Source organism: Corvus hawaiiensis, chromosome 17, assembly GCF_020740725.1.
Source record: "Corvus hawaiiensis isolate bCorHaw1 chromosome 17, bCorHaw1.pri.cur, whole genome shotgun sequence".
In the NCBI taxonomy this organism is placed as follows: domain Eukaryota; kingdom Metazoa; phylum Chordata; class Aves; order Passeriformes; family Corvidae; genus Corvus; species Corvus hawaiiensis.
Window position 1 is genome coordinate 7,600,119 of NC_063229.1, and position 21,616 is coordinate 7,621,734.

Below are 21,616 nucleotides of genomic sequence, written 5' to 3' on the forward strand. Positions count from 1 at the left end.
TGGCTGCCAATTCCTCATTTCCTGTGGGGGCTGGAGCTGTGAACACCTCTGTGCTTGCCCCATGGCCATCACTTCTCACAGACAATTCTCCCTCTGTCTGGCAACCGCTTCTCTGCTGATTTATGGCCTTGTTTTTGCTGATAAATCTCAAACTTGTAACATTCAGTTCTCCCCTAGGCTGTCAGGGTGATGCTTGCCCTTGTGTCACCAGTGGGGAGTTTCCCAGGTCAGCCCTGCCTTGTCCCTGTGCTGGCTGTCAGTCCCAGTCAGGCTGCTCCACTGGGATCAGTGGAACACCAGCAGTGTTCTGTAGTTCTGCGCTGCAGAGGGAAAACACCTCTTCCCACTGGCACCAATTCTGCTGGTGTCTGGGCAGCCAACCTGGGAAAGTGGGGGCAGACTTTTATAATGTGTGCCCAACTACACCTGCCTCCACCTGGGTGCTGCAAACCCATGGGCTTTCAGAGACCCAAATTCAGGGGACTCTCCTAGCACAGCTCCGTGTCTCCCTATGAAACCACCCTGCAGCTAAAGGTAAAACAAAGGAAGAAGAAACATCCAGGCAGAAAAAACCACCTTCAGTACTTGAAGGCTGTGTCATTTATTCCAACAGTTTATGTAGTTTTATCAAACCATCTTTAACACAAAACATGTCTCCTTAAAGAGAGAAGGGGTGTGAGATCCTACCAGAGATCATCTCAGCTAACAGCTTGCAAAGTTAAGCCTGAATGTCAACAGTCAAACCAGCAAAATGTTCCTCCCCTCCCCTTAACAACATCTTGAAGTGTTAAAACCCGATGAAAAAGATGCCTGTGGCTGGTGCTGCTGGGTCTCCAGGTGGGGCTCATCCCCACACAGCTGTGCTTTGGTCCTTTCCTGATGCTAAGCAGCAGCAGCACAGGTGAGTGGTGTTGACATGAGGGCAGCAGGACAGGTCGGGTCCTTTCCCCACTGCCCACCCTGACGAGGGGCCACGTGGACAATCCAGAGGCCAGGTCTAAGATGCAGATGAGGGTGAGGCTTAGAAAAACCAATAATCTAAATTTCTAATCTATGGAAACAGAATAAATAATAATCTAAATCTGCAAAGGAGGAAGGTACCTTGGACAGGAAAATCTGGTGTGTCTATTATTACTGAAACTGTTTTTCCCCTAAGAGGAAATCGCAGCTAAGGCATCTTGAGAATGGCTCATATCACTACAACCACGGCAGTGTTGCTCTAAATCTTTAGGGATGGGGCAGAAGTCTTTTGGAGGTGCCAGTCCTTGCAAGTGTCTTCTGTCTCTCTACACAAGCACGGTTCCAGCAGAGGCATTTGACAGAACTTGCTGCTCCGGGTTGGCTTTTGTCCACAGATTCAACAAATGCTTGTTTAATGTTCACAGCAAGGCCCTCCTCCTGCCCAACCCACCCCCTTTTTGCTCTCATGGGGAGGGGCTGCTTTCTTGCCCCTTTGGTCTTGCTCCAGGGTCGTTGTCAGAAGAACTGGCATCTCTTTGGCTTTCTGCAGAAGGGAGGATTGGGAAGAAAGCACAGTTACACCCTGCTGAGGACACAAGCCATTGGTAATTGCTATAGCTGAGTTCATCCAGATTGTCACCTGAAGAGCTATTGTCACCCTCCTGTGACCAGATACTTGGCCCCATCCCTGGGACTGTTCAAGACCAGCTTGGATTGGACTGGGAGGTTGAGTGGAAGGTGCTCCTGCCCATGGCAGATGGTCTTAAAGGTCCATTCCAAACCAAGCCATTTTCTATGATTCTATGATTAAGAGTATTGGGTTCTCCCTTCACATTCCTGGAGTACAAACACTTCTCAACACATCTGGCAATGCTGGGAGGGAGCCTCAGGGCAGGGATGTGCTCTCATCACCCAACTTTCAAGTGCTCCAGAACTGTCTGCCTGACAGCCTGGCAGCTGCCTGAGCTGCTCTCTGTTAGAACAGCTCCAAGTTTTGCTTACTATGGGCAGGTGGATGGACTCACACTGGTATGGTGGTGCTGAAAGAAGTACAGTTGGGGTAATGTATTTTAAAGTGGTTTTATAGTTACAGGTTGTAGGCTAGAGGATTAATACAGCAAAGGGAAAAACTGAGTTTCCCCTCTTCCATGATAGTCTGTGTTGTGTGGCTTATTAGTGGAATGAGAGTGGCAGGTTTGACAGAGGATTCAAGCTCCCCACAGCCAGCTGGCCAGCAGATACTGAGCAGGGTGACATTGCTGCCACATTCGGGCTGAAGGGGAGCATTTGGAGATGGCTGCTGGTGTGAAAGTTATTTCTGTTGTTATTTGAAATACTGCAGAACTATTCAAAGGCTGACTTTTTTACAACCAACCAAAAAAGAAAAAGACAAACCACAACCTGCCCAATACGTGCTTTTTATAAAGCCTAAGGTGTACCTGATGTGTAACTTGCTCTGGAAAGGGTCTTGGTCAGTGCATGCCTTATTTAAGCACCCGTGAGCAAAGGGCCTGCGCTGGAGTGTGCAGAGCTCCTGTGCCAGGAACCAGGGATCATTCAGCTCACTGAAAGCACCCCTTGATCTGGAGAGTCTCCCACTACCTGAGCATCCATGAGCATGAAGGCACTGACTGAAGCAGTGAGGAACGGGATGTTCCTCCTGAGCCTCAGTGCTCCTGGAGACAGCACCAGTCACCTGTGCTGCCACTTCGTGCCTGCCCTTCCAGCCTGTGCAGGAGCTGCTGGGCTTACTGGTGTGTGTGTGTGGCAGCTCACCTGCTCCCTCAACAGCGAGGTCACCCATGTCCTCGGTCAGCTTGCGCATGCTGATGGTGGTTGCCTCTCGCTGGATGTCATGGACAGCGTTCCTCCGGCCAGCCCGGTCGCAGGAAATGAAGTCAGTGTAGGTGCTGGACTCTACCTCCATTGCATCTCTATTTGCTTGCAAAACGCTGCAGAGAAAACACAGCTGTGAGGCCCAGCATGCTCGGCATGGTTCAAGTCATGGCTCCCTCCAGGTTAGGTTACTCTCTGGGGTAACATTACAGCCTGAGAAAATAGTCCCTGTAACTCTGCTCCAGTTCTCTGACAGCAGCTACTGAAATGTCAGATATCACCTCTCTCACGTGGGGTGATGTGTGAGGAGACTGTGCTGGGTGACCCCCTGTGCCAGGTGAGGGCAGGTAGGCAGGAAGGATCCATCCCAGCTGCCTGAACTTGTTCTGCCTTCCCACTGCAAAGGCAGACACGGCACTTGTCTCTTGTTTGAGTTTCCAGCCTTCTCCTTTAGGTGCACAAGGTCGCTTGCAGCAGCTTTTCCCTACAGAAAAAGCATTACAGAGAAAGCCCTGCTTCCTCCTCAAAATGGCATGGGAGCTCTGAACACAGGCCAAATTGGCTCACTGCTTGGGGGATGGGGTGGTGATCCAACCTGAATTTGTAATGGGAAATGATGGATACCCATCGGAAAGTTGGGGGAGCAGGGAGTATTTTACAGGTCCAGGGCTTTGGAGCAGTACTGGCCTCCGCTGGCTGTTGAATGTCACTGAAGAAGCGTTGGGCCAGACTGCTGGGAGATAAACACTTTACCCTGTGAAAATCATTCCTTCTGCAAGACATTTGGATCCCTTCACTCCAGACTTGTGCCAGTGCCAAGTGCACAGCACGAAGAAAGGCCCAGAGCGGCCACTTGTCACATGCGAGCTCCGCTGTGAGCCAGCTCTGAGTTCAGCTGATGAATCCTTAAGTTGCTGGGTTTTCATTCTGGCTGCTGGTTTCCCTTGCCAGCGTTTGCACAGCACACGGAGTGCAGGGACCTGGGGACGGTGTTGTGGGGATCCTGGCTCCTGGGCACAGCAAGCACACGCTGCCTCTGCACGGGAAACCTGGAGCTCTCAGTTCCTGCTCCTGTATACTCTGTTTGGCACTTAGTTTGTTTTTCTGCGTGGAATCAAGAGATTAACTGCTGTCTTATCTGTGATTCTGATCACTGTAAAATGTGCCTCTAGCCCTGCTGATGGCTGTCAGTGCTTGGAGCAGGTCCCAATTAGAAACGCTCGTGTGCAGTGAAAACAAATTCATGCACATTTAATGCACATTCACTCGCTTTTGTGCCTTGGAGTTAATGACCCACAGAGGAGTTTGCTCAGCTTCCTTTACAAATCCTGCTTGATATTGATTTCCCTGCCAGGGAAATCTGTTGGCAGACCACCAGCCTGAACAGGAATCGCACTCCTCACTCCAATCCCCGATGTTATGGCAGTAGAAAGGAGATGCAGGTGAAGATGCAATAACTGGGATAAAAGAGGTTAGATTCTCTCCGTTCCTGAGCTGAGCAGGGTGCAGTAACCACAAATCCACAGAAACCCAGCATGTTTTGGTAGCCCCAGGGACTCCTCTCCTAGTGCTGGCACCAGCTCACTGGTGGGATGTGGGGCTTGGCCCACCCAGATCTTGCAGGAGATCCTATTTCCCCAAAGTTAACAATTCTTGTGAACACCTGCCTCCTCTACAGACTTGGCATCCATCTAGCTCCTGTTAACAAGCCCTGGGAAAATCTGCATCTTTTGCCCCAGGAGGAGATCCAGCTTCTTTTTCTCCTTTTCCCTCCTTCCATCTCTGGCGTGCCCTTCCTGGGATAAGGCACCCACTCTGGATGCAGCGGGCTGGATGAGCTCAGCGAGCAAAGTGCCTTTTCCCCAGGACAGGACAAGTATCCATCATTCCCAGACAAATCCTCACAGGTCACCGGAGCCCAGACACTGCTGACATTCTACAGCTGCCAGAGAGATGTCATATGGACTTGGGAGGTTTCCCTAGGAGCAATCCAGACAAGCCCGGGTCCATCTCGAACCAGTGAGGCTATTCCAGAGCTGATATGCCCCAGAGTCCTGCTGCCCTTGTACTAGGGGCAGGACCATCTGCTTTCTAGGATGGACTCCCCAAACTGGGGAGCAGGAGCCAGCCCCTGGGATGCAGCGTTTTCCCACTGCCCCTTGATGTAGCTGCCAACGCTAGTGGCAGTGCCAAGTACCTAAGTTTCCTCTCACACGGACCCTGATTCAAAATAGCAGGCACCAAGTGTGCGGGTCTGGGTGCCGGCTCGGTGGCCGGGAGATGGCGTATGTGATTTATCTGTTTCCGTGGCTGGGAGGGTTCCTGCCTTCGGCTTTCCATGCAAAGAGCTGGAGACAGGCACATTTAACAGCAAAGCCTCCATATGTGTGCAATTCCTCCGGGATTTTCAAGGTGGGTGGCTCTCAAAAATCTTGCAGGCAGATCCCTCCCCGCTGGCAGAGAGATTCCAGCCTCTGCCTCTGGGAAGTCGTTGGGCTGAGAGGGTGATGGGAGCAGCTGCCTCAATTTTGATAGAAAAACCTGATTTTTCCAACAGCATTTCCGTGCTTCGAGGCACAGAACCCACAGTTCTGTGGGGTTTTACTCAGTGACTGCTTTTAACATCTTTCACGACTGCAAAGGAACCACCTTCCCTCTTGCCACATAGTTCAACCTGAAACTGTCACCTGGAGAGTCATTTCGGGGTGGCAGGGGGTGCAAAGGGAGGTGCATCACCCGCTGGCTCCCCACCTTTGTATTTTCATTCTCCCGTGGACTGGCAGGATATGGGCCTGCTCTTGCCAGGCACTGCAGGCGTTATCCCACGGCACACACATACAATATGCAAAGGTTTGTAGGGCGCTTCAAAGAGGTGATTCAGCTCGTCCCCAGAGGGTCCTTTCCTGCCCTCCCTTTCCTCCCTGCTGCTGATGGTAACAGAAGCAGTCCCTGTGCCCTCAGCACAGCGTGCCAGCCCGCAGGGATGGGGCAGGAAGGCTGGGATCTGCTGCCTCTTGCACATTCCTCAAAAGTTTGCTGCTTGAGGGGAGGCTGTGTCCCCTCTGCCATGGGGAAGTGGTGCTGCCTGTCCCGGGGCAGCTGGCCACAAGTGAAGAAGCCCCTCACAAGCTGCCACTGACACCAGGTATGTCCCCAGAGCTGCCCCTGGATCTGCCAAGCCTGCTGTTTTGGTTTGGACTTATTTTTCTGTAGTGTCTTGTGAGTACTAAAAAATCTGAGCTGTAATAGTCTTGGCTTTGCTGGTGGGGACTTGGCTTCCAGAGAGGTTTTGCTGTCGGATTGCAACTGGGCTTGTCGGCATTTTCCAGGGAAATCACCCAGCAGCTGACAGAGCAGCTGGCTCCGCTCTGGGGGCTGCAGCTAAACCAGCCCTACTCATTCTGGGGCTGAGTTTTGCCCATTTAGAAGGTGGGTGCTAAAATATTAAAGGGTTAAATGTTTCCTCTGCCTTTTGGTAGAATAAACGGAGGCATTTCTTTTGGGTCAGCTCCATGCTCCATTCGGTCCCACTGACAAGCCTGCATTTGATTCCTGTGTCCCCCCTGCCTGCTTCACAGCACAGATCCCAGGGACTACAGCAAACAGTTACTGCAAACAATGTAAGGGTGGCAGAGAAGCGACCTGGGCACACCTGGCAGGTCACCCCCAGCACAGCACTCTGCGATCCCAGCCAGTGTCCAGGGCTGATCCCTGGGATCGGGTGGATGCTACAGTCACAGCCAGCCCTGACTCCAGTTTCAAGGAAACCCTTCACACGAAACTGCATCTGCCCCTCATCTAGGTTAAACATTTCATGGCTAGGAAGGGCTATTTTTGGGTGCTGGTGCTGGCTATCAGCAGGCTGGGCTGAACTCAGCCATTTCCCCCCTGCCTGCTTTGTGCCTCCTGCTCTGCCCTTTAACCTTTTGCCTTTCTCAGTGTTCTTCTCTCTTCCTAAGGCCCCCTTCTCTGCACAGATCCGTGAGGCATGAGGCAGCTTAGGCCCCTGCTTGGACACCCTTGTGCCTTCAGGCAGCCAGCACAGCCCTGCCCTCCGTGCTGTCTCTGGGACACCTGAGGCAGGGAGTCCTGTACCTCAACCTTTCCTGTGCCTGCTGCAGGCAATTCCTGGCATCAGGAGCCCTGACGGAGTCCCGTTTTGAGGTGCTGCAGCCCAGCTTTGGCCTCACGCTGTCCATTGCCAGGGGCAGTTGGGACCAACAGCTGCAGGTTTCAGTTGGAGACAGCGCCCTCATCCCACAGCCCAGCCCAGGACACGCTCTCCCTCCTGCTTGGTGGATTTAACCAGTGGATTTAGCACTCTCCAAACTTCTGGAGTTGTAAAGCCCTGAAGCCAACAAAACCATGCCATGTTTCTGGGGCGAAATTCCAAAGTTCTGCTTGGGAACAGGGATGTGACCCTTTTTTCTGCTCAGGCATCACATCCCACCAGCAAGGCATGAAGTGGTGCAGTCTCCTTGGAGCTCTCCATATTGTGCAGTGCCCCTTGCCCTTTCATTCCAGGGTACAGGACTATTATTAGACCTCTCCTGCCGGGGCCGGATCCATAACAACAGCAAAACATACTCAGCAGCCCTGCTGGGCTTTTAAAATATTTACAGTGTAGGATGGTTTACTAAAGAAGGGGGCCTGGTAGAGCACAGAGACGGAAGCACCGGGATTTCTGTGCTCCCTGTGGGTTTGCTGTGAGGTTTCCCGCTGGGAGAGTCACATCCAGTGAGGAGAAAAAAATATCCCGTAGGGCTGAAGCCAGCACTTGAGGTCAGGGGGTTTCCACCAACAGTCTGACAACCTCCAGCTGGAATTTCAGCAAATTTTCCATTGGGTCTTGTCTGGGAACATGCGTGAGGGGCTGTACATCAAAGAAGAAGGGCTCTTTAACAGTGTTGTTTGGGTATTTTTAGACCTGTGATTGTGCCGTAAAGGCCTCATTATGTCTCATGACCCCCATGCACTAAAGCTCAGATCCATGGCCAGAAACTGAGCTGAAGTTGCAGCTGAGGATGAAGATGCTCCTGTTGGGAGCCCAGCCTGGCTGCAACAAGCTGTGTATGGTTGGTGACAGGGTCCGCACCAAAGGCAGAGCTCCCCCTCTCTTCTTGGCTCTGTGTTCTTCACAATGTGGTGGTGGTGGGTCTTACTGGCCAGAATTGATGTGCTCTGAACTGCTGAGCTCTGAGCTTCCTGGCTTGGTGAGAAAACAGCAGGAGCAGGGCAGCAGCCTGATCTCCTACCAAGGCACGTGTGTCCATCTCATGTGCTGAGCAGCTTCTTTCCAGGTGAGAATAGCATGGAAAAGCCTCACCAGACTCCAGCGATGAAGAGATATCAAGTTGGGTATGGCACATTGGCATTTATGCAAGGTTTTAACTGTGGGATTCCTTGTAATAACTCTGGACCCTCTGGCTCTTACACTGAATAGGATACATTCAGCCAGGACAGACATCACGGCTGCTCCAGCCACTGCAGTGGTTTTGTAGGAACAGAGCTTCCAGCATTCTCTAAGACTTGCTGGAAAATTTAATTCCTTTAGGAGGAGAGTAGAAACAGCTGAGGTTCAGTGTCCACAAATAGATCCCTTCTTTTCATTTGGCCTGGTTTTACAGTATAAAGATCATTTAATGCCTGTAGAACTAATAACTAATTGCTTAGCCCCATGTTTAAGATAAGACTTAGACTGACTCCTCTATGACTTCACGAACCTTGTATGCAGCTCTGCCAAGCTCCCCAAACTCCTTCCCCTCCCTCCTGGCCTTCAGCACATCCTCATGGCCCCCCCACTGCAGAGTCCTCACTGTTGCAAGGCCCCTCCTGCTGTCCCACATCCTCACAGCCACTGCCTGGCTTCCCACTGATGTAAGAAATGGCCCAGCCGGATTTCAAAATCCCAGCCAACCCTCGGTGTCGGGGTAGGGCGAGTTCTTGTGTGCTCTGCTCTGATCCCCAGGGGAGAGGGGGAGCTTGAGGGAGGCAGGAGGGCATTGCTCAGCCCCACTGGCATCCTGTTAGCGTCAGGATGCGTGGGTGATGGTGGGAGGGAGCTCCCTGTCCGTCTGTCCATCCATCCATCCTTCCATCTGCCAGAAGGGTGCCCAGTGCTCAGCTCTGGCCACGCAGTGCTGCCAGCCTGCATCCCCATGCCTGAAGCAGGCAGCACCCCTCTGTCAGTCCCCACAAGGCACAGGTGCTGAGAAGCTGCTCCAAAAATCCTCCAGCACAGGAAGAATCACAGTTCGATGGAGCCGCTCTGCTCCTCCCTCCCCCCACTACTGAGCCTCGATGTAGCTTAAGCCTCTTCTGCAGCTTCTCACTAAGTTGATTAACGGAAATAATTGGTCTCTTTGTGCATCTGGAGACAGTTGCCGTGACAGCAGCTGTATTTTTGTTTTGTTCCCAGGTCGATCTTGTTTTTCACATCTCTTGGCTTCAAGGTGCTAATGAATCAGGGTACTCTGCTTTGTCCCCACCTCCAAAAGACACATGTCCCTCTGAGGGATGGGTGACAGCATGGATAAGCCAGGCTCAGCCCCAGCAGGCCCTAGGACATGGCAGGCTGGCACCTTTCTCCCTGCCCATTTTTCACCCCCTCAAGCCCGGCTCACACTGGATGGACACAGCACTGTGGCTTTTGCATGGCAGAGAGAAGAGAGCCAAATTGCTTGTGTTCACCCAGAGCAGCCATGAGCACTCACAGGACTCTGTCCCCTTTCAAAGCTGTAAGGACTCTGGGGTTATGAGTCCCTTCTCCATTACTTTTATTTTCTCACAACTTCTTACTTATTGCTCTTTATGTGTCAACATATTTTTACATGAACAACTGTGTGGAGGATCTGCTAGTGCCTGAACTTGCAAAGCAGACACACCACAGACCAGTGACCCTTCAGCTACAGAAATCCCACAGCTGCTGGGGCAGGCATGGCCCATGTATTCTCCCTGCTTGTGATATGCAGTCACCCTACCACACCTGGGCCACAGGGTGAATTCCTGTGCAATGGGGATTCCCTTCAGGCTTGGGTTCCTTGCCTTCCTCCAGATTGTTCATGAAGAAAAGTCCCAATGGATTCCACCTCAAAGGCTGGAAACCCCCCAGTAGCCCCACAGCTTTTCTGATCACACCAAGGCACTGACCTCTGAGTGAACATCACCTCTAAAACCTGAATTCCTGGCTCAGGGATGCTCGACCTCAGCACAAGCTCCCCAATACGTTGGAGGCTTCCCTGGGTAAGGAGAAGTCAAACAAGTGCTGAGGAGATGCAGCTGGGGCTATTTTCTAGCACGGCTGCCCTTGTCACATATAAGAGGAAGGTGAAGCTACAGCAGCCCTTGATGGTATAGCTCTCTTTCTGGGTTAAGGGAGACCTCTCTACAAGGACAGAGGTAAACAAGGATGAGTCTTTATTCTTATGCCTAGAAGGAAACAGAGCTACTTAGTCCAGCTCTTCTTTGTCATCTGAGGAGCTGAGCCCTGCTGCTCTGGGAAAGCAGCGCTTGCGTGGCTGGGAAGGGGAGCTGAGCTTGAAAGAGGAGTTGTGAGGGCTGTAACTGGGCAGGTTTGGCTGCTGCTGTTGAGGAGGCTTTGCTTGGGGAGGCTCTGCTCAGCACAGGGTGCAGGAAGCTGAGAGCCACCTGCCTTGGCTCTGCCTCACTGAGGCTTGCACAATCCCATAGGAATTTGCATCCAGCATCCAAAGAGTCCTCCTGACTCAGAGCTGTGTAAGGGGCTGAGCGAAAGGCTGTGATGCCTCCTGAGGTGCAAGATCCCTGGCAGCTCCCAGTGGTGCCTAAAAATAACCAGGGCACCTCTTAAGAGTGTCAGCACAGAACGAAGCTGGTTAGCAAAACCAGGCTTAGCTCTGCTCCCTGGAGCTGGCTGCCCTGTCTGTCTGCTCCACTGCACAGAAAGGCACCACTGGGACCCCCACCCTGGGCCAGGGGCAGTGCTTGCTGAGAAAGGGGTTTGGGGAAAATCTGTCTTTGGTGGCTGGGATGGTGCTATTGGTGTTAGCCCTACAACAGAAAAGGAAAGTGTTGGGGTTCAGAACAGGCTGCCAGCGAGGGGTGGCTGAGGCTCCAGGTGGCTCCACGGCTTCTGTTACCCAATGGAATCAGGAGCCCCTTTGGCTGTGCTACCCTGCTGGGACCCCCACCTGGGCAGGGAGAGCTCTGCAGGCCTGCACACCTCCTTGGCTGAAGATTTCTGTGACAGATGTATTTCATTTCCTTATAGCTGTGTTAGGGGACAGCAGCTCCTGATCCTTCCTGCAGGCAGGGTAAGTCTCTCTGCCTAAGTCCCTGGGGATGTGACATCTAAACCTGAGCTGAAGAGGAGACATGACTGTAATGCTACCCTGGGGATGCTCAGTGATCACTGCCAGCTCTAGTCTTAGGAAAGGGAAAGCTCCTAATAAAATCAATTGCCAAGTATTTTATTGCCTGTTGAAGTGCAGCTGGAGCATAGAAGGACACGGGGTGTCTCCAACATGCGTAGGGACCATGCTGGATGTGAGATGAACTGCTCTGAGTGACCTGCAAGAGCAGGGATGTCTGTGTGCACCAAAGAGTCCTGAGATCCTGTACTGCAGACCTCACACAAAACAGCCCTGGCAGCTCTGTGCAAGGGAAAGCAGTGATCTGAGGACAGAGGGGATGCTCTGAGTGCAGGAGCCACAGGAGCAGAACCACAGAGAGGACTTGCCATTTATGCAGGAGCCACGGAAGGTTAAGCTTTGGGGGTTCCCTGGACGTTGCTGGGCTGACTCTACACGCAGAACAGAACTCGCTTACATCGTTGTGTACAGGCAACCAACATTCCCGTGCAAAGCATGTGGGCAGCCTTTAGCAGGATTTGCACAGCACATCCCCATCGCTGGCAGGGAGAGGCTGTGGAGCACAACTGGCACTGGGGGCTGCCTTGGAGTCAGAGCTGGAACATGGCTTGGTACAAGGACATGGCTGTGAGGTGCGGATAATACAGCAGGAAAGTCATTATGGCAGAATTGTTGGCATTTTTTTCCTCTTAGCGGCTTTCTAGCATCTAGTAATCCAGAATACAGAGGGAGGTCAAGTGACTCAATGCTACAGGAAGGAAAAAACCCATTTCTGTTTGTAATATTTCCCTGTGAATAAAAGCTTTATCAGCCATAGTGTAAGTCCCTACCTGATTTAGAGGACTTTCCTTCTGGACATGACTTCAAACACGCTTCGTGCACAGCAGGACAACAGCTTCTGGGAAAGAAGAAGGAAAAAAAGTAAGAAAACATTATCTGTGCTTGTTTTGGGAAGCATAAGGCTCAGCTGCTCTTCCCACTCTCTGTGACCAGGATAGCAGAGGGCTGGCAGGGCTCTGCCCAGCAGACTCAGATGGAGCCTGGCTTGGTGGAGACACCACCAGCACAAGGGCTGTGGAATGGTGTGTTCATGTGGCACCTCCTCAGGAGGGTTTGTGCTAATAGACTTGGACTGTTGTGTTAAAGTACATGGAAAGGCCAGCTGGGCTGCACAGAGAAGTCCTCTTTGGTTTTGCTTCTTTCTTTGCCCTCTCACAGGTGCTGGGAGAACTGAGGCAACTCATGTCCTGACCTGCACTGCAGGGACCAGCAGCTGCCTCCAGAGTATAAATGAATATTGGTTTGCAGCTCTGCTGCCCTTTAAAGAAGTGAAACTCCCATATCAGCTTCTCTGAGGTGAAAGGGGAACTTTAATCTAGTTCTGTTTGCCTTGCTGGGTCTGTGTCCAGCTCCTTGGGTCTGTGCTGTTTGTGCACAGCTGAGCCTCCTCCTGCTGTCCCCAAGCCCTGCTCAAAGACATTTCCTCTGTGGCCTCAACATCTGTGGGTGCTTTGCAATCCCCTGACCTGCAGAGCCCAGCCAACAGGACACTTGCTTATTTTAGCAGCTGTTTCAGCTTTCTGACTATTTTGGAACATCATGGACTGTGTTTTTCCCTTTGTCCCAGGGATAAATGTTAGCAGAACAGAAATCAAGAGATGAGCCACTTAACCATATAAGCAGCAGCTCATCCAGCAATTCATCTGTCTGGTCCATCTGGGTTAAGTATGACTGTGACTGGAACCATTTCCTATCATTTTCCAAACTGGGACAGATCTACAGCCTTTCTCTTTATTTTTTTGACCCACTTTCAAAACTTTGTAGTTGAAGCTGACTACTTGCTGGCTCTGGCCCTGCTTCAAGGACAGGGCACTTGCTGCTTTTATGTGTCAGTTTGCCCATCTGTTAAATGGAGCTATTAATACTCCCTCCCCCTGTTAGATGCTTCAAATATTTTAAAACACTTTCAGCTCTGCAGATGACAGGCTTGCAGAAGTGGAAAATGCTAATTATGATCATGACAGGAGCTAAACAAAGACACAGGGATTTAACAATAAACTTTTGTTAGTCTTAACCCCATTTATAGCAAAGTGCTTACTGGAAACACTGGACCGGAAAAGAAACAGTATTCCCACAACTCTGGGAATATGCATTGCCCTTTTTGGGCACCAAGCAGCCAAACAAAAGCAGGAAGGAAGAAACCCAGCTTTGGGAATCCACAAGTCTTTATTGTCCTCCTTTGCCTTCCTGCCCTGGCTTGCATGTTACACTGCCCAAACAGCTAAACCTCCAGCACTTCAGCAGTGTTGCAAAACATCTCAAAACACGTGGGCTTCTGCCAAGAGAGGCTTAAAGTAAACTGGAGCAATGATGCTCTGAAGTAGAAGTTATCACTGAGCAGCCTTGTTTGTGATGGGACATGAGGGGAAACCCCCATTTTCTCTCTCAAAAAAGAGCTGATTTTGGAGACAAAAACTCTTTAGCAGCTGGTATTGGCTTTCTAACCCTGCAGGCCTGGCTCTGGCTAGGTGTTTCTCCCCACAGCCCTTGCTTGGGCATCTGGAGTCTGCAGATTTGAAGCTGCCCCTCTTGTTCCATCCATAAAGGTTCATCCTCTTCTGGCTCACTTGGTCCTGCTGCTCCCAGGGTGACGGGCAGAGCTCCAGAGGCCCCTCAGCACAAAGGCCAGGCTGTTTGGAACTTTAATGGTGGTACATGGATTGGTCCACCTCAGGATGGGCTACACTGACTTTGTTTTGTTGTCTAGTTCTGTAACCCATTAAGGTTCATTGGCTAGATAAACATCCACACCCCATCAGGAATGAATTACAAGGGCACCAGCATAAAATTATAGAATCAATTAGACTGAAAAAGACCTTTAAGGTCATCAAGTCCACCACTAAGCCATGTCCCCAAGTGCCACATCCAGGCATTTTTTTAATATTTCCTGGGATAGTGACTCCAGCAGTTCCCTGGGCAGCCTGTTTCAGTGTTTGATAACCCTTTTGGTGAAGAAATTTTTCCTAATATTCAACCTAAACCTTCCCTGTTGCAACTTAAGATCATTTCTCTTGTCCCATCTGATGTTTGAGGTTCAGATTCCCTCCATGGTGACCAGCTGTTACCCAAAAGGAGCAAACACATAAAATAACCTTAGTCCTCTCAGCATTGCTTCAAGATGAATGTATGTTCCAGAAAAACACACCCCAGAATGTTTTTTTGGCAGAATTCAAGACTATTCTACACAACAGCTGTTACGGTGCTGCTTTGATCCAGAGAGGAAATCCTTCCTGGTTTCAAGCAAGATGATGGCAGCAGGGAGAAGGTTGTTCTTGCATCTCTTGGCTGCTGGGTAAACAACAGGCTGCATGCATGGCTGATCAGGACAGCAGCCTGGTCCTCCCAGAGCAGCCAGACTGCCTCATTCAGTGCCCTGTCTCCAGCAGCAGCTGGCAACCTCGGCTTCAGAGGTACAAGAAAACCTCTAATTGTACTGGAATGCTTTTCGTAAGTCACTAATGACTCTGAACCAGGAGGTGTTACAATCCTTACAATGCAATATCCTCTTAATCATACCCAGAATTGTTTTGTTACCAAGATAACTACCTGATATCCATTAAAATGCCTTCAGAGCTCTTTGTTCCACGGATATCTCATGGCAGTGAGCACCACAGATTAATTACACTTTGTGGAAGCAGTAACTCCAGTAAAGTTGGTGACGCTCTGGTGGGGATATGTTTGGCTTATTACATCACTGCAAATATCAACAGAAATGGCATTTCGGCGCCCGACAGGGAGTTCCCCAGGCAGTGGCTTGTGACTGGCACTGTGCCTGCATGGAAGAGCTGTGCAAAGAGCACCTGGCCTCTCTGGGCTCTCCTGGGAAGGGAAGTGCTGGGGAACTTGCTGTGGAAACCAGAAATGAGTGGTGTAAAGTACATACTCCCTTAGGCTCGAAGCGAGTGAGAGTTTTGAAGTGGGGCCCAGGCAGTTCATAGTCCAACTGCTGCTCTTCCTGCTTTGTGCTGCAGGTGCCAGCCAAGGCCTGGAGCCATCTCAGCCTCTCTAACTGCCATCATGAGGAGCCTGGGACAAGGCCCATGGAACACCTGAACCTTCTCTTCTCCCTGGCTGGTGCTGGCAACCCTGGGGAGTGGCTTCCCTTATGACTTGTCCTTTTCTATTCATGAGCAAGACAGCTAGAAGCAGTGGGCTTTCTTCCCCTCTCATCCTCTCTAAAATGGGTGTTGTGATGGAAAATTTATTTTTTGGATCAATCTGTATAAACAGCTTTGATGACACAGAGGAAACCCCTAAGAGTGTGGAGAAACAACTGGAATGTGAAAACGGGAGAGATCAGAACAGGGTGACACAGGCAAATAAAAAGCCAGGTTGAAGCTTCTGCTGTTCCTTATGGATGTGTAGATTCGTCCTCCCATTCTGCCACAGACCTGTGTGAGCCCAGGGAAATCATCTGCTTTGTGTGAGGCCCATGTAAAATAGGAATGATGCTGGTGCTTGGGTGCCCAGACAGGCTGGAGGCATTAATGCACAGCAGTGTGCCGCAGAAACTGGTTCTGAAATGTGGAAGATCAGGAAATGTTAGCAGCTTGGAAAACGTTTTCCAGTTATTTTGGGTGGCAAGGTTGTGTCCCTGTGGGTATTCCTCTGAGAGGGATCAAAAGAGCATTGATTTTTCTTTGGAATAAGAGGAAAAAGCAAAACTCCCCATCCTAGCTCATCATGTGCCTGTACACCCCTCAGGATCAGCCACTGGCTACAGAAGTGCCAGGTGGTCAGAACATGCACAGCTGTGAACATTCCTGGGTTTCATCTCCTCATGACCAAGCTGCCTGTGTACTGTAGTTAATGGTCTCCAGTTCTCTGAGGCATCTGAGTCTACACTCTGTGGAAAGTGTCCCCCAAAACGACAGCATAGGCTGAAACTCTGCCTGAAGGACTCAGTGCTCTGTTCTGTGCCTGAGGGTAGATGAAGCTCTATTGGTATATCCATGTTTATAAATGGCCATTTAACCTACATCTGCACTATAAACAAATACAGCCATTGAGGATCTCTTCATGCATCCCGCTTTCCTAAACACCACCCCTCACAAGAGCTGAAAGGTGGCAATTTCTCTGTTGGGTGGCCACACATTAGCATGGTGGCTCTTTCCAGGCAAGAGTCTCTGAAGCCAAGCATTGCCCCACAGTAACCAAGCCAGGCACGCCGAGCAAACAGCCCAGAGCTCGAGGGGCTGTCACCATCTGAGAGTCTCAGCCACCCAGTCAAGCCGTACCCACTCCACAAATCCCCCTTCACCCTCACACTGCAGCAGCATCCCCGCTGCAGCTGCCTCGTGCTCGCTGACCCCAGCCTGTCCTCCTCCTAGTTTGAGTCACCAGCACAGCCACCCAGGGCATTGCCTCTGGGTTCACAGCTATACTTGGCTCTTGATCTGCAGAACCATTTACCCCTTCCAAGCAAAGGAAATTTCCCAAAGACGCCTTTGGGGCCAAGGCATTGCATGCATGTGAAAGCTCCCCACCACGGCTCGCTACCAGCTGCTTACGGGAATCCAGAGAGAGGAAAGACACACAGCTTCGAGGTGGAGGAATTTGCAAAGCCTCCTGAGAATACCACCACACAGCAGTTCTTTTTTTATCACGAGTCTTTGCCTTTTCAAACATTTGCTTGGAAAGCCGGATGCCAGCAAGCCTCTGAGCCTGCTTCTGCTGCCACGCTCTGAAAGCTCTGCTCGTGCCCGCAGTTCCGAGGGGAGTCCCGGGCAGCCCTACGGCTCCTGACATCCCAAGGGATGGATTCCCACCACGGCCCCGCACTGACGGACTGCCGGGTGCCTGTCCCATTCCCGTGCGAGCACAGAGCAACCCCCATGCTGTAAGGGATTCCCTCCGGCAAATCGCTCAGAATAAACGGACACATGTTGGAAATGAGGCCAGAAATCCCCACGGGGGTCACTGATCCGCGGTCGTCTGTGATTTCTATCCTCTGAGTCTGCTCTCCCTGCTACCCCTTTGCGGCGAGCGCTGAACCGCGTTATTTCCCAAGCGAAACAGCAGCCACGTCCCTGCCATCAGCCTGCGAGCGGCTGCTCTCTCCCAGCAGCAGAGAAACCGGGATGCAGCTCTGCCGTTTCAGCCCCCGGTTTGCCGGCAGCAAAACCCTCGCTGTTCGCAGTCGGTTGGGTAAAAGTTCACCATCTCTCCGAACAAACCCCTGCCTCGTGGCACGGCTGTGGGCAGGAGAAGAGCCCCTGGCTGCACTCCCAGGCAGGCGTCCTTGTCACCCACCGCCCCAGCCCCTCGCCAGGCTCTTGCCCCCACTACAGCGAGCACAGCCCTACTTACAGCCCTGGCTCCCGCCGCTTCTCAGCTCCCAAGTCCTGTGGTCCCGCCGCTGAGGAAGGAGTCGAAGCTGGATTACACCCTCCTGGCGTCTCTGCCCGCTGTGGCGAGCAGCCAGGCTGCCCGGGAGAGCCGCGGCCACTTTCAGACTTGCAGTTTCCTTCTACTGGGAGCTGCTAAATGAAGTTGCACTTGTGGGGCCCAAGGGGCGTGTTCTCCTCCCCTCGAGTCAGTCCCTGCCTGCTGTAATCCAATGCTCTGCCCGATGATGTCAAGCAACTCCCGCTTGGCTCCTACCTTACAGTCGGCAGGAGGGATCCGTTTCCTTTTCACAGGGATCTTTGTTTAGCTTCGGTTTGTAACCCCATCCCCCGGCAGCTGCATGTGCCCGAGCATCCTCCCTTCGGTGCTCAGCGCTGGGGCTTCTGCTGCCGGGCGCTCCTTCCTGCCTGCAGCTCCCCCAGGATTCTCTGGCATATTGCTCGGATTCACATCTCACCTGCATCCCACCGTTTATCCTCTCCACCACTGCCTGGCCAAAGACACCACCACCCCCCCGAGCAGCCTGAGCTATCCTGCCAGGTGTAGCACTGGGAAAGTGCCTCTCAAGAAAAACCCAGCTTTGTGTTGTATTGGAGTGCTTCTTGCTCCACTGACTCCCATGGAGTAAACCCCAGGAGTACTGCAGCTCATCTGCCGCTGTATGCCAGCTGTATTTGGGGGTGAAGTGCAGAGCTAGCTGGTGACAGCACCTGGATTTAAGGGGGAAGGTGCTAAGGCAGTATCACATATAAAACACATGCCTTTGTGGCCACCCTGCTGTGTGAAGCACGCCCTGGGAACTCTCAGTGAGCTTGAGGTCACTAGAGAAGAAGAGAAAATTTTGGATGTTCTTGGTACCACACGGTACCACATGGACCGAGGAATGTCCCTCTGGCTGGCATCCCCTCCTGGTGTCCCTTCAGCCTTGCAGATCCCACCGTGTGGCTGAAACCAATCAATCAAGGTGGTTGCAGTCATCCCCTGGGCCCGTGCTCCTGCCTGGCCCCACCAGTGTGGAGGGAAGGTGTGTGAGCACACAGGAATGTACATAGTGCTGCCTGCTCCTGCCTGAAAGCTCAGACTGGAACAGGGCTCATTAGTGGTAATTGCTTTGTTGAGAGAGTGAAAGGTTTGCTCCATCCCTGCTGTAAGAACACTCAGGTCCTCAACTCAACTGGGGAGCACAAAGGGTGTTTGCCAAGAAACGGATCCAATCCCCACTCGAGCTAGGTGAGTTTTTGTTTCAGGTTGCATGCAAAGTGAGTGGTGTGAGCCAGGAGCACTTTCCCAAGCCACTGTCTTGCTGAGCACCAGACAGGCACTTCTCTGCATTGCTGCAGCTCTCCCATGACAGATGGGACCCAGAGCCACTCAGTGCCAGGTGAAGAGCACCAGCCTCTCCTCCCACCTTGGCACCACCTTGCACACTTGGAACTTTTCCACCTCTGCTGCCATCACCACCTCCAGACATAATCTGTGTGTGCCCAAAAACATGATGGTTGCTGTGAAAGATACCCACAGGATCACAGGAAGAGATAAAAACACCAACAACAGCAGCAAGCAGCACAGGAAACACCCTGATGACAATACTGAGGCATAGATGAAGGGGAGTGGACCTCAACAGAGCAAAACATATCCATGCTCAGTGCATCCCTAAGCCAATCTCGTGCAGCCTTCTGATTCAATTCAGTTTTAGTTCAAAAGCAGCCCCAGGAAGCCCATTTGATTTCCTGAGATGCATTACCTGGCAGAACTCATCTCTCTCCAGCCGTTTTGAGTCACACGTTGCTGCTGCTCACCCAAAAGTAGCAGTAAGGGATTCATCACAATGTCCTGCCTGTCTTCATGAGATGCCAGGGAGGGAGGATGGCTCTGCTGTGCCGAGGGACAGCACAGCCTCAGGAGACTGCAGTTTTCCCTTTACTCCAGCTTATATTTGAAAAGGATCCAGAAGGTTACAGCTTCACACTAACACTTGGACTGCAGGGTTTGGAGGCCAAGTCTGGTAAGGATGCAAGTGCTACACCAGTTACCCAGGCATTTCCTTGGCAGAGTGTGGCCAGTACCATTACAGAACAAAGAACAAAGAACAGTGGCAACAGCCAAGTACTTTAGAAAGCCAGGAGCTCAGAATATGTACTTCTAAATTAAGACATGTCTTGTCTTGCTCAAAGCTCCCAGTCGTGTGTGTGGTCCTGGAAACAAACCCCCCAAAGGACTCACCACAAAGTCCATCCTTTTCTGCACACACTTGTGAGCCCTTACAGTGACTTTCTCATCAAACATCATCCTCTAAAGGGACTTGTCAGACATTTTCCATCAAAACTCTTTCTAAGTAAAAAAATGCAGTTTAAGTTTTTCTACAGACTGTATTTTTTTTTTTTTTTTGCAAGGGTGGCAACCCCAAGATGCCAAAAAGTTTGCCTGAAATCTTCACGTATTAGGAAAAAAATGCATGGCTTTCAATGTATTCAGTCTTCCTGTTCTTAAGCAAAAGCTGACATTTTACGGTAATACACCCTAACTTCTAGCTGAAGCTCATGCTCACCATCTCTTGTCCTGTTGCTTTGTCCACCGTAAGACATTCATCCGGAGGTGATGGGCAGCTGTTAGAGCTGCCTGGCGTGGCTCGCCCTCTGTGACGGATGGTGTCACAGCCTTGAGCTGACTGACTCAGCTGCAGCCACAGTCAGCCTTTAGTGGCTCCTACTTTACTCACACGTTTGTCTTTGGTGAGGTTGTTGCTGCCTGTTGTATCCATCTGCCTCATCCTCTGCTGTCCTGTATAGTCTAGGATCGATGGTGATGCCATTACCACTCTGGACAGCTGGAGGTTTGGCTCTGCTGCTTTTGACCTTGCAGCTGGTCTGCAGTGAACTGTGAATTTTTTAGTTTTGTGCCACAGAGCGGGATGCAGAGAGCAATGCCACAGGGGAAAGGATGGTCTTGTGATGGCTGGCAGCCCATGCTGTGGGTGCCACCTTCGCTACTCTGGTGCCACACGGTATGGGAGAGCACGACTCAGAGAAGAGCAAGAAGCTTCCCTGCAGGTTGACTGTCAACCTTTAGCTGGAGGAGGGACAAAACTGAACCAATCTTAGAGGGCAAATGTCAAAATGAGGTGAGAGTATCCCCAAGGGTGCTAATGTAAAGGAGCCCAGCCCTGGAGCAGCACCACCGTGCTGGACTGCACGCTGCCTGCTCCGGCAAGGAACACCACCAGCACAAAGGACCCTCCAGGAAGCTCTGGAGCCCAAGGAGACAAGCTGTCACTTCAGAAGGGTCTGACCTGCCTCTGACCCGAATGTTTTTGCAGCCTAAGCCTCGCTTCCCTGAGAAGCCCGTGCTGCCAGGGTTAGAGCAGCGCTGTGGCAGCCACTGGTGCAGCATGCAGCCTCCTCACGTAAGAGCAGCTTCCCGCTGCATTTCCCAGGCACTGAGGTCTCCGTGTCACTTGATGTCATCAGGATTGCAAGGAAATGTGGAATGGCACAAGATACGCATGGAAAAAATGGGACAACCTGGTTTTTTTCTAGACTTCCTCCCATAAAATACTTCAAATAAACTATTTTTCATCCAAAAAAACCCCCACAGAACATATTTCAATGATGTGCTGGGCTCCCCAAGGAAAGAGTGGATGTCTCAAGCCATCAAATAACAACTTCACTTGGAGATTCATGAGAAGAAGGGAAACGGACAAGTAAATGCAGCTTTGGTGACAAGCCACTCTTTTTGCTGTCAAGGGAAGGACAGTTTGCTGTTGATTAGGGAAGAGAGAGTGGGTGTTGGGATTTCTGAATGAATTACCCGGTGTTCAGACCCATTTTGTTTTTATAGAAGTTGCTCATCCAGAAAGGTTCAACAAGTGAAACACAAAAAAGCTTGTAATGAGGCTAAACTCATTAGTGACCCCCCTCCAGGGTAACCCCTATTAATGGGCAGGGTTGAGGAGTTGAGCAGGGCTGTGGGGAGCCCCTCTGGGTACTGGGACCGTGGGGACACGGTTGTGGCTGCTGACATGGTGGCTCTGTGCGGGGCTGGCATTCCAGCAGGGCAGAGCACAC

At 51.4% G+C, this 21,616-nt stretch overlaps 1 protein-coding gene across 2 annotated transcripts; it reads right to left on the reverse strand.

The window, feature by feature from the left end:
• Window positions 1-557: 557 nt before the first annotated feature.
• Window positions 558-17,768, reverse strand: PKIG (cAMP-dependent protein kinase inhibitor gamma). Of its 2 annotated transcripts, none has more exons than XM_048321902.1 (4): window positions 17,514-17,768; window positions 11,975-12,039; window positions 2,737-2,912; window positions 558-1,504 (listed from the first exon to the last, which is right to left on the reverse strand). In XM_048321902.1, the coding sequence occupies exons 3-4, from the start codon at window positions 2,885-2,887 to the stop codon at window positions 1,425-1,427; spliced, it is 231 nt and encodes a 76-aa protein (XP_048177859.1). In that variant the 5' UTR covers window positions 2,888-2,912; window positions 11,975-12,039; window positions 17,514-17,768; the 3' UTR covers window positions 558-1,424. The 2 variants fall into 2 exon arrangements, with proteins under 2 accessions (XP_048177859.1, XP_048177858.1); XM_048321901.1 differs by having other exon boundaries at window positions 11,975-12,042; window positions 17,514-17,767.
• Window positions 17,769-21,616: the final 3,848 nt, after the last annotated feature.

Coding starts and splice junctions, on each gene's coding strand:
- PKIG (XM_048321902.1), bottom strand. CDS start 2,887: ATGGAGGTAGAGTCCAGCACCTACACTGACTTCATTTCCTGCGACCGG. Junction 1,505..2,736: donor CCTCGCTGTTGAGGGAGCAG/GTGAGCTGCCAC, acceptor TCCCTTCTGCAG/AAAGCCAAAGAGATGCCAGT.